The sequence below is a fragment of the Theobroma cacao genome, chromosome 2, assembly GCF_000208745.1.
Source record: "Theobroma cacao cultivar B97-61/B2 chromosome 2, Criollo_cocoa_genome_V2, whole genome shotgun sequence".
NCBI lineage: Eukaryota > Viridiplantae > Streptophyta > Magnoliopsida > Malvales > Malvaceae > Theobroma > Theobroma cacao.
The window spans coordinates 38,399,822-38,414,857 of record NC_030851.1 but is presented as its reverse complement, the minus strand read 5'-3'; the positions used below and the strand labels follow the sequence as shown (position 1 = coordinate 38,414,857).

Sequence of the window (15,036 nt, the reverse complement as noted above, 5' to 3'; positions counted from 1 at the left end):
TCACAGAGGCACTGTAATTCAGGCAAAAAGCCAATTGTTAACGAATTTATTCATTTAAGTCGAATTACTTGATGAGGTTCACCTCTCTCACTCCAGGGGATCCCACTGCTGATGGTGATAGGCGTATTTCTTTGCTTGTTCTTCCCTACATGATCACACTGCGCATGGTCATAAACCTACAAATGCAATACACGATTGGGAGATAAATATGTGAAAGTGCTGTCCTCATGGTTGGGTTCATGCCCAACCTTATCTAAAAGCAAATCTTGTACATTCTAATATCATGACCCATATATAAAATTATGGTTCTTTTACAAACTCCTCCCTATCCATCCTCCAATGCCTTCTTCTAATTTTTAGGTGTATAATTTAGCTTCAAGCAGAAGCTTATCTTATGTTTTCCTTAGGTTGCAATAAAACATTGATGTGGTACACATTAATGTGACAATCTAAGAAACCCAATTAGTCAAAAAAAAAAAGGGGAAACCAACAACCATATGATAAGTTTTTATTCAAAACATTTGTATGCATTAAAACAAAATCGAAAAGTAAAATATTCGACTTTTGAATTAAAATGTAACACAATATTAAAAAAATTCACATTTTTAAAAAATAAAATAAAATTACATATAGAGAAAAAAATGTATAATGACAAAAAATAACTCTTCTGTATTACAAAATAAATCAGTGAAATAAGCTAATTAATAAAGAAACATATAATTCAACAAAATTTAAAATAAAATTAGACCAAAATTATGTACCGTAAGACTTTTACTAATACTTCCTTCTTACCATCAAGAGATGGCATGGTGGAAAAAAATGGCAGTTTTGTAAATAAGAGAAAGTGACGAGGACAAAACCTTGACATCAGCCATAATATTTTTATTATTTAATTTAAAAGCAAAGAAATTATCGGGGGCAAATTTAGGCAGCGTCGACCATTTCAGACCTTGTAAGAAGTTTCAGAAAATTAGATCCAACTCCCCTCTCTTTCCCTTCTCGAGAATCTTGAAAGAAATGGGAATTCTGTGCAAGGTGGTTGACGCGCTGCTGTTGGTGGTGTTCGTGGTGATGTTGTTGCTGGGGCCTTTAATCGACGCGCAGATGGTTTTGCCGGAGAGCAGCTTCCCGGACGTGCTCATCCGTTTGAAGCAATCCTACGCCAACGAGTACCAAGATTATTTGATGGTGGAGAAGCCCCAGTTCTTCGTTGCCCTCGTCTGGTTGGAGCTTGTTTTCCAGTGGCCTCTCGTCGTGCTCAACATTTATGGGATTTTGGCATCCAAGCCTTGGTTCAACACCACTTGCCTCATCTATGGTGCCTCTGTTATTACATCCATGGTAAATAAAAAAAAATTACTCCCACCCTTGTTTGGAATTTTAAATTCAAATTTTAATGGTTTTTTTTTTTGTTTTTTCAATGATGGGAGTCTAAATTTTAATGCTTGGGTAGTATTTATCACACACATTATTTGCTCTTTATTGATGATAGTGCTTTGAACCCTATGGTAAATTTGAACATTAAATTCAATTAGAGGATCTTAGTTTTGAATTCTTAGCTGGAACTATGGAAGATTTTGATCGTTTGATTAACGATTGATCAAGTTTTTTGTATAATAAATTTTGCTATTTTTAATGTTCACATATTATTGTTGTATTCATTAGAGTATATTTATCAATTGAATTTGATTTTCAAATTTAATTATTTTTAGCACAAAACTTTACAAACATAATTAAAAAAAATATTACTTAAAGTATTGTTGGTTTAAGATATCCTTGTGAAATTTCTGATTAGTACTTTGAATGTTCCTATTGATGGATAAATTATTTAAGAAACCACTTTTTTAGTAGTTGTAATAAATTGAAATTTGATATGGAACTGAAACTTGTTACATCAGGATAGTGGACTTGTTTATTAAGTACGGTTGATTGAGATATTTTTATGAAATATTGATTTGTTATTTGAATGGTAGATAAATTATTACATAGATTATGATTTTAGTTATACTTATTAAATCGATATATGTATTGTGTATCAAAATTTTATATTTAAGTGTCGAGTATCATAAGATATTGTAAAAAAGTTTAAAAGTAATTATAAGTAACATGCATACTTATAAAATAAAAAAAATAAAAAAAATTATATTTATTAGTAGATTTGAAGATCATATGGTATAAATTGCTGCTTTGTACATTTCTCATTTATCATTATTCATTCGTTCAACGATCCCAATTCCCAAATCAAATCCCAAGGGATAATCAAACAAAAACAAAATGGCTTTCAATAAATGTTGTGGGTTTTCCATTTTCAAGAAAAGGGTTTTCTCTACTTTGCCTTACAACTTCTTAATTAGCAGATAACATGAACCGGATGTGGCTTGAAAACGAACATTGGCTAACACCTCTTTGTCACTCTTTATTCTGAGTTTCTGGCGTTCAAATATTCTATCCATCTTGCCCAAAAATCATAACCTTTTTCACTCTGTTAACTTTGTGTAAAATTCAGGCTGCTATACTAGGGGAGCTGCTGGGATCTCAGAAAGCATCAGATAAATTGTTGATGATGTACACCCCTTTCATGGGAGTTGGTGTTTTAGCCTTGTTGCGAGGGCTGGTTCCACAATCTGGCAGGGCCTCTTCAAGCATTGGCAAAAGACCTGCACTGGCGAGGAAAAAGAGAGCTTGAGTTGAGAATACAAAACCATCTTCTCGAATTTTTGTAATCCTTTCTTCTCATATTTAGCGTGTTTGTGTTTCATCTGTATGATTATGGCCAGATTACGAGTGTTAATGCATTGGTGAGTACTGTCTTTTGAGGTGGTTTCCATTCAGTTGTTTTTGTTCATAACTTATAAGCCATTTCTGTCCAAGGTGGAAATGAAATGTCATCTAATTGCTCTTTGATTATCAATTCCATCATGGAGTTTAGCTACTTTTACTATAAGAGAAGATCTAGTCAATTAGAAGACTGCATCTTTCATTACACTCTACAGTTTGTTCTTTTACCTTTTTTGTAGAATACATATACACATTTGGAAGTCTAAGTAGGATCATTAATGGATTCTTTCAATAGGTAAGTTTGTTCTAATGGTATCTGATAGGCGGTAATCTCAAATGTATGACTTCTAATCCTCTATCAGACAGGGACAGAACCATTAAATCAATTCAAACTATTCTTTAATACAACTAACTTATAGGAAGTAATAAATTATTTGGCAGTATTCGGCTGCATTTAGGGATATAATAATTTAGTCACAGCGAAGACTGCATATCCTCTCCACCAACAAATCCAGAACTTAGATCCAATCTCGTTTTTCCTTCCCATCTCTTCCTCTTCTTCTCTTTGTTGAAAGCTCAAAATAACGACAATGGGAGCGCTATGCAAGGTGCTTGACGCGATTCTATTGCTAATGTTGGTGCTAATCTCGGTTGCGGCTCCCTTACTTGACTCGCAGTCTGTTTTACCAGAGAGCATATACCCAGAGCTGCTGGTTCGTTTGAATAAATGGTATGCAGGCGAGTACCAAGATATTTTCCTGCTGGAGAAGCCCCATTTTTTCAGGGCCCTGCTCTGGCTGGAGCTTGCTTTCCAGTGGCCTCTCGCTTTGCTTAACGTTTATGGGATGTTGGCCTCCAAGCCTTGGCTCAACACCACCTGCTTTATCTTCGGTGCCTCTCTTGTTACGTCCATGGTAAACAAAAAGAACTCCTCTCTTCACATTTCTCTCAATAGTTTTTAATTCTAATTAGATTCATCAAAAGTATTACTAATTACTTACACTCTCATTGAATGATGATAACCCAAAAGAGGAAACTCTAAGAATAACAATCGGGCCTAATGAGCTTGGGTTTGAGTGGGTTTATTTAGATTTATTCATTTCGGTTTCAAATTTCTTAAATTTCAAAGTTATTGAATTTTTTAAATCAATGTTGATTGAGTTAAGTTCAGATCAATTATGATATTAATTTGTAATTTGTTTATTATATCATTTAATTAAATTGAATTTAAGATAAAAGAAAAATATAGATCTTCGATTTAAGTTTTGCATTGTTCTAGATTCAATTAAAGTGAATTAAATTTGGATTGTTTCACGTAAGTATCATTTAAAGTTTGAGTTTAGATGATCTCGTGAATTATTTAACTTAGTGGAATCTATATTATTTCAATTTGAATCTTTGAGTTAATGACTTATAAGATCAATCCTAACTAAATTTTGGATGGATCATTTAAATTGGATCAATTATTGCAACTTTGTGATAAGTTTTTGACTTCAAATATATCTCTCTTTATATATATGTATATACCGGTGTAGCCACGATGGTGATGAAGGGACAGCCGCCCTTCAATTTTTAATTTTCTTTATTATTATATTTATAACTTGAGATATATAGTATGATTATATTTATAATTACCTTTTAACCACTTTTCTTGCAAAATCTTAGACCCCGTCATGGTATATATCAATATATATCAATCTTGGCTTTAAAATCATGGTAACTGAAATGCATTCCCTAACTCTTGCACTTGGTAACTGTGTTAAATTCCAGGCTGCTATATTAGGGGAGTTGCTGGGATCCCCCAAGGCATCTGATAAACTGTTGATGGTTTACTCCCCTTTCATGGGATTTGGTATTTTAGCCATGCTGCGAGGGCTGGTTCCACACTCTGGCAAGGCTGCTCCAACCACTGGCAAAGGACCAGCACTGGCTAGGAAAAAGAGGGCTTGAGCTAACATACAAAACTATCTCTTCTCCAAAGTTTGTTATTCTTTCTTGTCATATTTACAACATTTTCGGTTTATTTTGTATGATTATTGCCTGATTATAAGTGCTTCTATCTGGCTAATGGAGAAATGAAACTTGGACTTACTTTTTCTCACGAAAATTAATCTCTCAAGCCAAAAAGCTACAAGAACATACTTTTGTATTATGCTCTGCAATATGTAAGAGAGTTTTACTATTATATTATGTAATCTTTAAAATTTATATACCATGGAAATTATGCATAGAGTTTAGATATGTCAAATGTCATAAAAGATTGGCAATGAAATCGAACAAATGTTTAAAAATGACAAAAAGGGGATTTCATAAAAAAAAAAACTATTATTAATTAATTTCAAATGATAAAGTAGTTCCATTGTTCTATTTCTTCTTCTTTTTTCAAATATTTTCTTTGAAAAAGGGAAAACAAGAATGATTACTTATTTTGATTCGCATAAAAATGGAAATCATTTTGAAACATGTAAAAACAATTATAATTATTTATTATTTATACACATTTTGAGAGAATCAAATCACTTAATAAACGAGTTGACAAAATTTGATGTCACGTAAAAATAGTCTTCATATGCTATCTTGTAATACCTATAAAATACTGTCACTCGCCTTCGTAAAATGAGTAAACATTCTTTTTTTAATGCTTAATAATAAAGCTTACCTTCCTAAAAAAAAAATAGTAAAATTGAAAAGATAATACAAAGTCTTGATTGTTTGAAATCAACTTGAAACGTACATATATAGCACAACATAATCAACTCTTTCCAATTTCCTTTTTACTTTAAAGAACAAAAAATACAAAATTTAATTCTAATTTAAAGAACATAATAGCCTCATTTTTTCATGGCACTTATGAAACTGGAGCTTGTTTTCCAATTTCCCTAGCTCTGCTTAACATTTATGGGCTGTTGGCCTCCAAGCCTTTGTACAACACCACTTGCCTCATCTTCGGTGCTGCTCTTATGACATCCATGGTAAATGATAATAACACCTTTGTGTTATTAGTTTCGATGCTGTTAATTGATGATACTTGTTACATTTAATGCTTGGAATATCCATCTTGGTCTTACGTTGAGTTTACTGAAATGCATTCAAATCTTCAAATGGCTCTACTCTTACAACTTTGTTAACTTCATGTTAAATTCAGACTGTTATACTGGGGGAGCTGGTCGGATCCCATAAGGCATCAGATAAACTGATAATGATGTACTCCCCTTTTTGGGGATTTGGTGTTTCGGCCTTACTGCGAGGGCTGCTTTCACAGTGCGGAAAGGCTTCTCCAGCCATCGGCAATGGACCTGGGCTGGTTAGGAAAAAGAGGGTCTGAGTCAATCTCTGATACCATGTTAAAAGCAGGGTTTGTATGCGGCCAAATCAAGCTAAATAAGGATAAAAATCAAAGTTCAATAAACACAGAGGTTCACAAAGATAGAAGAATCTGTATTTGTAATTCTTTCTTGCCATGTTTAGAAAGTTTTATCTCAAAATGTATGATTGCCTGGTTATGAGTGCTAATGAAATGGCGGCAGGTAGTTTCCATAAATTGGTTGATTGATCTTTCATTATGAATCGCAAGATTGATTTGGAAATCCCCTGCAAAAATACACAACCTAAAAAATCATTTTCCAGGTTCTGAATGAGGGTTGTGAGATGCAAAACTTCCGTCCATGCATGTTGGATGTTCAATTGTTAACAGTACAAAAGTGTTCCTGCAAGGAACGAATCCATGGTTTGAAGTAGGTAGGCAGCGACTGGTTTGTATTGTAAAAATCTTGTGGACCGCTTCACAGACGAGAAATAGTTGAAAGAGAAGTTCGAGAGTTTCAACTTGTAATTTGAAGGACTCATGCCTCGTGCCCAAATCTTCGGTAGGGAGCTAAAAACCATCACAACATATCGTAGAACAAACATCACAAGATCATAAATGGTACAATTTACAGCTGGGGAAACTCTAGCCCACACTCCTTGAGAAGCTAATGCGTTTGCAGACTCCCTTGGGATGAACCCATCGGGGACCTGCTGCTTCTGTTCTTTTGTAATGTTATGTTGCTGCACAGTGCTCTGCCTCTCTTGTTTCTCTAAGGGGGTACCACCTCCCTGTTTCTGCTTCTGTCTTGGGGTGCTCTGTCTGAAAATTGTTTCTTGGCAAACACAAAATTCATTATTTGCTGCTACGAAATTGCTTTAAATTGTTTTTGGCTAATTGATTGAATGGTCCCCAACCTTAGAACACCACATTAAATTCGGTTCTAAATAATTATTGGATGCCTAAAAGAGCTATAATAAATATTGTTGTCCCCAGTCCTGGCCCTTGGCCGCATTCTTTTTCTTAGTTTCTCTTCAACTGACGCGGCTTTCGTCACCCCTCACCAGACTCCCAGAGCTCTCCACGATGTGCAACTGTTTCTTTTCTCTGAATTTTGTCTCTATCTTTGCCTTCTCGGGAGAATAAACAAAAACAAAGTTAATGCTCTTGAATTTTACTTGTATAAGGAAATTTTAGGTCTAATATTTTAAAATATTTTTTAATTATTTTAAAAAAAATTTATTTTTTTTATTTTTTATTACGTTCAATTAAATTTTTATATTTTTATTTTGAATTATAAACTTTTATATTATTATCAATCAAAATGTCACTTATCATTTATAATATTAACATAGAATTAATTTAAAATAAAAAATATCATACGATTATATCATCATACCACTTAAGCAAGTCACGTTACCATATACAATGATATGTCAACATGTCTTATCAACACCACGTGGTATATAATAATAAATAATATTTTGATTGATAACAATTAATCAAACGTTAATTATAAAAACTTATTTGATTTAAAATAAAAATATAAAAACTTAATTATATGCAATAAAATAATAAGAACTTTTTTGAATTTTCTTAAATAGTGTAAAATTTTTTCAAATATTATATCAAAATTTTATAATTAGATATAGTCAAGTTTCATCTTTCAAATTTTTTGTATTTAAGCTTAAGAATGATCATTAATTAAATATAAGAAATAATACATCCCTAAGGTAATGGTCCTTCCGGCATGCATATTACATAGGACAAAACAATGGGAGTTACACATATATATTGGTTGTTGGAACATGTCTGCATAAACTTGCAACACTTTAATAAGTAAGGGGAATGAATTATCGAATGGTGGGAGAACGAAAAGAAAAACATAATTAATATTTGAGAGAGTTCTCTTTATGGTGATATGGAATCTATATATACCCTAAACAACACAAAAATCGTGTTCCTTTTTCTTGGTAGGCAGAGTACTAAGGTAAATCCTAAGCCATCTCTTTGCATTTATGTGTTGGGAAGACATTAATGCATTCCTATGATCAATTTGTTTCAAATCAATCATCTCATATATCAATATGTCATTAGAATATGACTTGAATTCTTTTATATGTATAATCACTTAAGTGTTACGTAATAAATTTTTGTCCGTATTCTAATTCGATGTTGTATAATTAAAAAATACATTATGAAGGACAATTTTTTGCAATCCATTTGCAATACCAAGAGTGAATTCATTGAGTTTGATGTGGCTCAAGGCATCATGAATATTTGCCAAAAATGAACAACAGACAATGTAATAAGGCAATGGACTAGCTAGTTACAATAAAAGGAACCCAAAAGAGAGCAGGAATGACAACAGCAATATCCATTTCAAAAAGCTCTTCAAATGGAAAGAAAAAACAATAAAAAAAGGAATTGTCTGCTAGAAGGTGTGAGAGCTTTTCACCCATTAGTGCTTAAGAAACACAAACAAACAAAGGGCAGAAGGAAAAAGGGGAACTAAAATCCCATTACTTATACAAGACTCTAAAAACCCTACTGAGCATAAAAGTCAAACTCCTTTTATAATACGGACACTCTATAAAGTTCTTTGCATTCACTTTTGGTTTTGTTTTTAGTTTTTCTTCCTTGGGGAAGTCAATTCCCGAACCTCTAACTCTTGGAACACTTGATGAATTTGCTTAAGGTCACTTTCTTCATGCCCCCCAAACAAAAGGTCACCATGTCAAAGAGGATCATGCTAGGTGCGCTCTTGACTTCTCCCCATCTTCTATAATTCCAAAATTCGTCAACACCATTGTTCTTACATTTAGTTACCTTCCCTTCTTTCCTTCTTCTGTTAATCGCTGCATCAAGCAGAATAGTGAAGTTAGATCATCATTATCTTCAACCTATATATCTACACCAATCTTTCTTTGCATTGAAATCAAAATTATAGCATATATGAGACCCAAAACACTTTTGAATATCTGGGTTTTGGTTAGAAATCCGTGACTTGAAACCTCATCTATGTGCAAAGCTAACTACATGAAGCAATTTGCAAAGCAGATTTAAGGGTTTACCAACAAAACAATCAATGGGTGGATAAAACAAGTGTAAAAGCTGAAGTAGCGTTTAACGTACCTAGCTAGCTACAATTTAAGGCTATGGCAGATCATGCATTCTCGCATGACAGTGAAGCCTTTATCCTTTCAACAGTGCATGCAATCAAATTGTTAACTGTTGCAACCGATCCAAGAGAAAGTTTTGCAGTAGGAACAGAGTCGACCAAAATCTGAAATGCAACAGTCAGAAGAGAACCAGCAGAGCCGGCATCACCAATGCCACCTGCACTTGCTGTAGTTCCATCGGGCAGAATAGCAAAGCCTGAGGGAAGAAGGGCCACGTAGTCCGGATCCCCTCCATTTAGCACTACATTCATTGCAACAATATCGACAGGAGCATAGATTACGAAAGAGGCTGTTGGATCAGCGCAACTCTCTTGTAAAATCAGCATGTTGCTCTGGCTTGAATTTGCACTCTGCACATGAAGATTAATAATTAAATTAAGGAGGAGCAATTAAAGAGTTAATCCCCCACAATCTGGGTAGATCAACAATTATTTTATGTGCAACTTACATTTACCCGAAGTAGTGAAACACAATTGCCTGTATCCCGACCATTAGCAATGTGTGCCATTTCTTGGACAACTCCACCATTAGAAAGAATATCCCACTGTATTTAGGAGAGACTGGTAGGATCAATTCACTTGTCACACTATTTAACACAAAGAAAGATTTCTTGCAATACTTTAACAACTTTCTTAAGAACACATCGATTTCTCATTGTAAGCATTCAAGTAGTTTAACAAAACATGATGACAGCTCTATGCCAATTAATCACTTACAATTATTTTAAATACAAATCTTTATTGTTGAAAACATGTAAAATGTTTGGCTAGTACTTTAAAGCACATGTTAAACTTATAATTAAAAAATATACATCTACATTCAATAAATTGAAAATTATATGAAGACGTGCCAAATAATCTATGGTTTTTGTTTAATCTCAAACCAATAATCTATGATTAGTTCAACAAGATTGAACAAGTGGAATTATTACCTGACACAAAGGGAACTAATTGAAATAATTAGAGTGCAATAAATCCACACATTTTTCACCTATGGGTACCAAAAAAATAAATACACCAACTATCCAACTCGATTTGACAGGCTAAACTATGACTCCAATACATTTCCATAAGATAATTAGATTTTTATATAAAGTTATCATATTCTACTACCTAACATCTATAAATGCAGTCACTTGAAACCTATACAAAAGCATACTAAAGGAAGAGAAAATATATTTATGCAACAATATTTGACCATTTGAGTAAGGTTTTTTTTCCCCTTTTAATCAATGCATGCAACACGCAGGAAAAAGAAATATTCAGAAAGAGTTTTAAACATACCTCACTTCGAGAATTCTCATCTCGGAGGAAATCAAATACCCTCTTGGGTGAAACAGGAAGCCAGAAGGAAGTTGCAGCGCTTAGCACAATGCCAGGAGGTCTGCCTGGATCATCAACACTCTTTCTAGTCATGACCCTAACATCATCAGCCCCAGTTCCTGATAATGTAGTCCATGTGTGAGCAGTAGAGGCACTCACTCCTGCGCAGAAACTTATTACCATCCGCTCAGCTAGCTTCAGCATACTCTTTCTCCCATCTTGATTTGTTATGACTGGGTAAACATCAGCATTGGAGAATATATACTTAGCATTTAACATCTACGATTACAGAGAAAAAGAGGAGTCTTGAAATATTACCCCCAACATCACCAGTGGGAATGTTAGTAGCCATAACACTTGCAAGCCTCTCACACTGTCGATCTAAAGTAGCAATCCAACGTTTTGCTCCGAAAGCATGGCCGGAGCTTACCAGCTGCTTGTACAGATTGTGAACACCTCTATCATCAACTTCTACATGCTCAACCCATGTAACCTAGATTGCATAAAAAGCCATTGAGCTTGAATGTAATAGAATCGGAAAGTGGAAGCATGGAACAAAAACAAATATGATATAGTAAAAAGCACTGTTTTACCTTTGAGTACCCATTGGGCATTTCTTGAATTAAGCACCCCGATGGCCTTCTTCGGCATCTCACTGTTGGACTAGGGCGTAAGTTATCCAAGGAAACATCAACCACAGCCCAAGTTCCCTCTGCATGCTGTTTGCAATATCTTACGTAATAACTCTCACGAGTTGGAACAAGAGGTGAAGGAACTTGAAATTCAGCTGTCATCTGAGAAATTAGATAGCACCAAAAATATATATATATAAAAAAACAATTAACTTGGAATAAAGTTGGAAGGAAAACAACTTCTCAAAGAGAACATGGAAATTCCACATTACCACTTGCAGGGCTCCATTATAATTCCCTGCTACCCCTGTTGACAAGACATCCAAAGTCGAAGCCTTCGAAACTATTCCCGAGAACACAGTTGACCATTGGTGCTGAATTTTCGTAACAAAAACCCAAAAATTAGTACTTTCCTTCCTGGCTGGCTACCTTGTTCGATTTTTAAGGTATTTGATGGATATATATAAAAAAGCTTACCACATCCATGAGAATCTCGACAAGGTTAATGTGGTTCATGATAACAACAGCAGTTTCTCTTGAAGCTTCGCATTTGAAGCCAGTAGGTTTTGGCCCAATTCCTCTAGGAAACGTCCTAATGTACTCTTCCTCATTCAGCATCGAGGTTGTGCCATCAAGGCTGGTCATCCATAAAGGTTCACCCATCTGAGCCATTCTGATTAGTTCCTCCATAGCCGCAACCGCAAGCTCAATAATCATGGGCTTATCAGCCTCACTAGGCGCACTGATCGACCTAAGAAGATCCCCAGCACCGTACATCTCCCCAGTTCCAGGTTGTGCACCGAAATCAAGTGGTCGAGGAGGCATAGGAGACGAAAGAAGAGGATAGTTCACCACTGGCTTGCCAACATACTTTGCAGCTATTGCTGATATGCGATCAATCTGCATGGTAAATCAATTAATAATAATAATAATAAAACACTTCATTAATAGCCATATTCTGCTGTAATAATAAATTTGGTGTATACCTCTTCTCTTAATCGAGCATTTTCAAGTCTGAGATGGTGTTCATCGAAGGACATTTGTCCTACAGCAGTTGGACCTCCACAATTTGGGCATGAGGCAGTGCTCAGAGCTTCCCTGAACCTCATGTTGTCAGCCCTTAGCTTTTCGTTCTCGGTACGAAGCTGTGTGTTCTCTTGGCGCTCATGCTGGGTCTGTAGAAGAAAGCATTTGACGATTTTAAACAGAAAATGAGCTAAAAGCTAGCACGGTTGAATTCCATTAGGGAAGAGCAAGAGTTTGTAACAGTTCCATACTCTTTCAGGGCCTTAAATATTGGAAATTCAAAAGTTAAGGGTAAATGAGTATGTAACGTTATTACCTTCATTTGGGTGCGCTTGTTTTGGAACCAAAATTTCACTTGCAATGGCTCTAACCCTAACTCACGCCCAAGTTCTTTCCTTTGCTTGTCATCTGGGTGCGGACACTCTTTGAAAAATCTATTAACAAAAAACGTTCAACTTTGTCAAATGAAGAAAGCTTTGAGCCTAAAAGACATAAAAATGTGTAAATTTAAAAGGTTTTTTAGCTTACGCCTCCATTTCGTGGATCTGATGCTGGGTATGGCGATGGTAGCGCTTCTTTTTGGGACGAGGGTCTTGATCATCCCCAGAGGCACCTTCATGGTTCTCGCTACCGGATTTGGTTGTACTGTCGAATTCCTCGTCTCTCATTCGAGCAATCTCGCTTTCGGATGTGTTTTGGGTCATCTCGAGAGGGTGGAGTTGACCTTCCATCATGTTAGGCTGGAACATTATCTACAGATCTTTAAGATTCCGAAGCTTATGGATTTTCAATCTAAAACAAACAGAATGGAAAAATTTCCCACTCAAAAACCAAAGCAAAAGCTCATGTCCCGCTTGTTATTATCTGATCAACTTACAAGAAAACAAAAAATGGTAGGCAAAAAGCAAATGGGTAAACCAAAATATACAACAAAAGCCCCCATTCCAAGTTTGGGTGTACGGGTTGATGATAAGTGGACTAGATTTATATGCGACAAACGCATGTTATGCCAGTCATTTGACTAAAGAAGGAGAAGCAGTGGAGCTCGATTTATAGGTGTATTTTTTATTATTATTATTATTATTTTCTTTCTCCCTCCCTGTCCCTATGCAGATGAAAAGAAAGAAAGCTTTACGCGTTTCTCAAAGATCGAGAAGGATTTTGCTCCGAATAGCAAAATAAGACCCACACGAAGACCAAAATCACTGCAAAAAACATATATATTTTTTTAAAGTACCAAAACAGTGGAAAAGGAGGGAAGGATCTGTTTGTTTTGTTTAGAGAGTAGAAGGAAGGAATGGTTGTATGAAAACAGACCCATTAATCTATTAGGCTCGAAGAAAGTGAAAAAGGTGGGGGGTAATATGAAGAGAGTAATCAGAAAATGGAAACTGAAAAGACTTTGAAAAAGAAAAAAAAAAGGTAAGAAAATCACCCCAAGAACCCCCAAAAAGCACAGATTTAAAACGGCAGAGAGCGGATGAGAGACAGAGAGCTCAAGTTCTAACCTGACCAAGGGTGAGTCCTGATGATGTTCCAAAACCACCAACATTCCCGTTCCCACTAATCATCGACGGCATGTTTCTTGCCGGAATCATTACTCCGGCTGGCATATTTCAGAATCCCAAAAGCCCTAAGCAATATTTGTTCATATACAGATATAGCTTTTGCCTTCTTCACCACTACTTCAGTGTCCTTCGATTTGAGTTGAGAATACCCTTTAGAGACTGATATGTTTTCCCTAGATTCTCTAACAGTGAGAGACAAAGCTGACTCTGGTTTTTTTTGGGCAGCTGAAAAGATTGTCTCTCTCCTTCGGTTTATATTTAATTATCCCTCAAGAATATCTGATTCTTACGTGCCAATGTACAAGCGAGAGAGAATCTAGAAAAAAAAGTTATGTGTTGACAAATTTGATACGGTCCTTGACAGACAAAAATCAAGCTAAAACGCCTAAATAAAAACAAATATTTAAAATAACGTCCCAACGAAGATCACGGAGAATCCAGTTATGCCTTCCTTGTCTGTCTCGAAACCTAACTTCTTTCCTTTCCCTCTTTAGCTTTGCCTGCATCATGAGAGCAAGAACATAAGATAAAATAGATAAAGAAACAGAAGTTTCAGGGTGAAATACTGTACCAAAACTTTGGTTGCATAAAATTTTTGACCTAATAAAGAAGAACCCTAGAAAAGCCACAGGAAGGAGGAGCGGTTTGGATCTGTTTAGGCCTAAAAAAACTCTGTTGCCGGTAAATCGCCAGTGAGTGCTTCGAAAGAGGTATAGCAGGCGGTTTTGGTTTGAGCTTTACTGGTAAGAAGTAGGAGTTTGAGGTGCAAAAAGAGATAGGGTCAAGCAAGAAAGTGACATATATATAAAGAAGAAGAAAAAAGGGAGGAGGGGGTGGGGGGGCGAGGGGAGAAGCAGAAGAAGAAGAAGAAGAAGATAGAGAAGGGGAAGAGAGAGGGGAGAGGGAGAGAAAGGAAGGAGGATAGAGGGAAGGGATGGAGAAAATTGTGGCAGCGAAGAGTTATTGCAGAGCGTAGTGAGAGGGTGCAATTGCATTTAATGGAGGGAGCTGTAAATGCTATTGAGAGAGAAAGAAAGAGAAACAGAATTGAGAGAGATAGAGAGAGAGAATTTAGTCTTTAATTTTCCCCTTGGAAGAGTTTTTTGTATGGTGCAACGAATGACGGCTACCAAACTCCATAATTTTTTCATCTCCTCGACTACCTTCAACTTATTTACCCATCACCTTCTAAATTCTATTAATACATTGGAAAAAGGAGGTGTA

At 35.5% G+C, this 15,036-nt stretch overlaps 3 protein-coding genes and 1 pseudogene across 7 annotated transcripts; 3 read left to right on the top strand and 1 right to left on the bottom strand.

Annotated features, from left to right (window-relative positions):
* LOC18610085 lies at window positions 888-2,911 on the top strand. Its single transcript, XM_007045556.2, has 2 exons — window positions 888-1,341; window positions 2,507-2,911. The coding sequence occupies exons 1-2, from the start codon at window positions 1,018-1,020 to the stop codon at window positions 2,684-2,686; spliced, it is 504 nt and encodes a 167-aa protein (XP_007045618.2). The 5' UTR covers window positions 888-1,017; the 3' UTR covers window positions 2,687-2,911.
* LOC18610084 (transmembrane protein 97) lies at window positions 3,019-4,998 on the top strand. Its single transcript, XM_018114542.1, has 2 exons — window positions 3,019-3,692; window positions 4,549-4,998. The coding sequence occupies exons 1-2, from the start codon at window positions 3,369-3,371 to the stop codon at window positions 4,726-4,728; spliced, it is 504 nt and encodes a 167-aa protein (XP_017970031.1). The 5' UTR covers window positions 3,019-3,368; the 3' UTR covers window positions 4,729-4,998.
* Window positions 5,222-6,226, top strand: LOC108660730 (annotated as a pseudogene).
* On the bottom strand, window positions 8,373-14,657 carry LOC18610083 (homeobox-leucine zipper protein HDG2). Of its 5 annotated transcripts, none has more exons than XM_018115991.1 (13): window positions 14,413-14,657; window positions 13,753-14,312; window positions 12,773-12,996; window positions 12,561-12,678; window positions 12,205-12,393; window positions 11,696-12,118; window positions 11,491-11,592; window positions 11,180-11,380; window positions 10,905-11,079; window positions 10,548-10,819; window positions 9,719-9,808; window positions 9,218-9,614; window positions 8,373-8,940 (listed from the first exon to the last, which is right to left on the bottom strand). In XM_018115991.1, the coding sequence occupies exons 2-12, from the start codon at window positions 13,855-13,857 to the stop codon at window positions 9,249-9,251; spliced, it is 2,265 nt and encodes a 754-aa protein (XP_017971480.1). In that variant the 5' UTR covers window positions 13,858-14,312; window positions 14,413-14,657; the 3' UTR covers window positions 8,373-8,940; window positions 9,218-9,248. The 5 variants fall into 5 exon arrangements, with proteins under 5 accessions (XP_017971480.1, XP_017971479.1, XP_007045612.1 ...); XM_018115990.1 differs by having other exon boundaries at window positions 9,713-9,808; window positions 14,384-14,655; XM_007045550.2 differs by having other exon boundaries at window positions 9,713-9,808; window positions 12,773-13,036; window positions 14,413-14,655.

Bases quoted from the DNA above. Each gene is read 5' to 3' on its own strand.
- LOC18610085 (XM_007045556.2), top strand. From the start codon at position 1,018: ATGGGAATTCTGTGCAAGGTGGTTGACGCGCTGCTGTTGGTGGTGTTC. The intron at 1,342-2,506 runs GTAAATAAAAAA...TGTAAAATTCAG, and splicing joins CCTCTGTTATTACATCCATG to GCTGCTATACTAGGGGAGCT.
- LOC18610084 (XM_018114542.1), top strand. From the start codon at position 3,369: ATGGGAGCGCTATGCAAGGTGCTTGACGCGATTCTATTGCTAATGTTG. The intron at 3,693-4,548 runs GTAAACAAAAAG...GTTAAATTCCAG, and splicing joins CCTCTCTTGTTACGTCCATG to GCTGCTATATTAGGGGAGTT.
- LOC18610083 (XM_018115990.1), bottom strand. From the start codon at position 13,857: ATGCCAGCCGGAGTAATGATTCCGGCAAGAAACATGCCGTCGATGATT. The intron at 10,820-10,904 runs GTAATATTTCAA...ATGTTTACCCAG, and splicing joins TCCCACTGGTGATGTTGGGG to TCATAACAAATCAAGATGGG. The intron at 9,615-9,712 runs GTAAGTTGCACA...CTTCATGTGCAG, and splicing joins TTTCACTACTTCGGGTAAAT to AGTGCAAATTCAAGCCAGAG.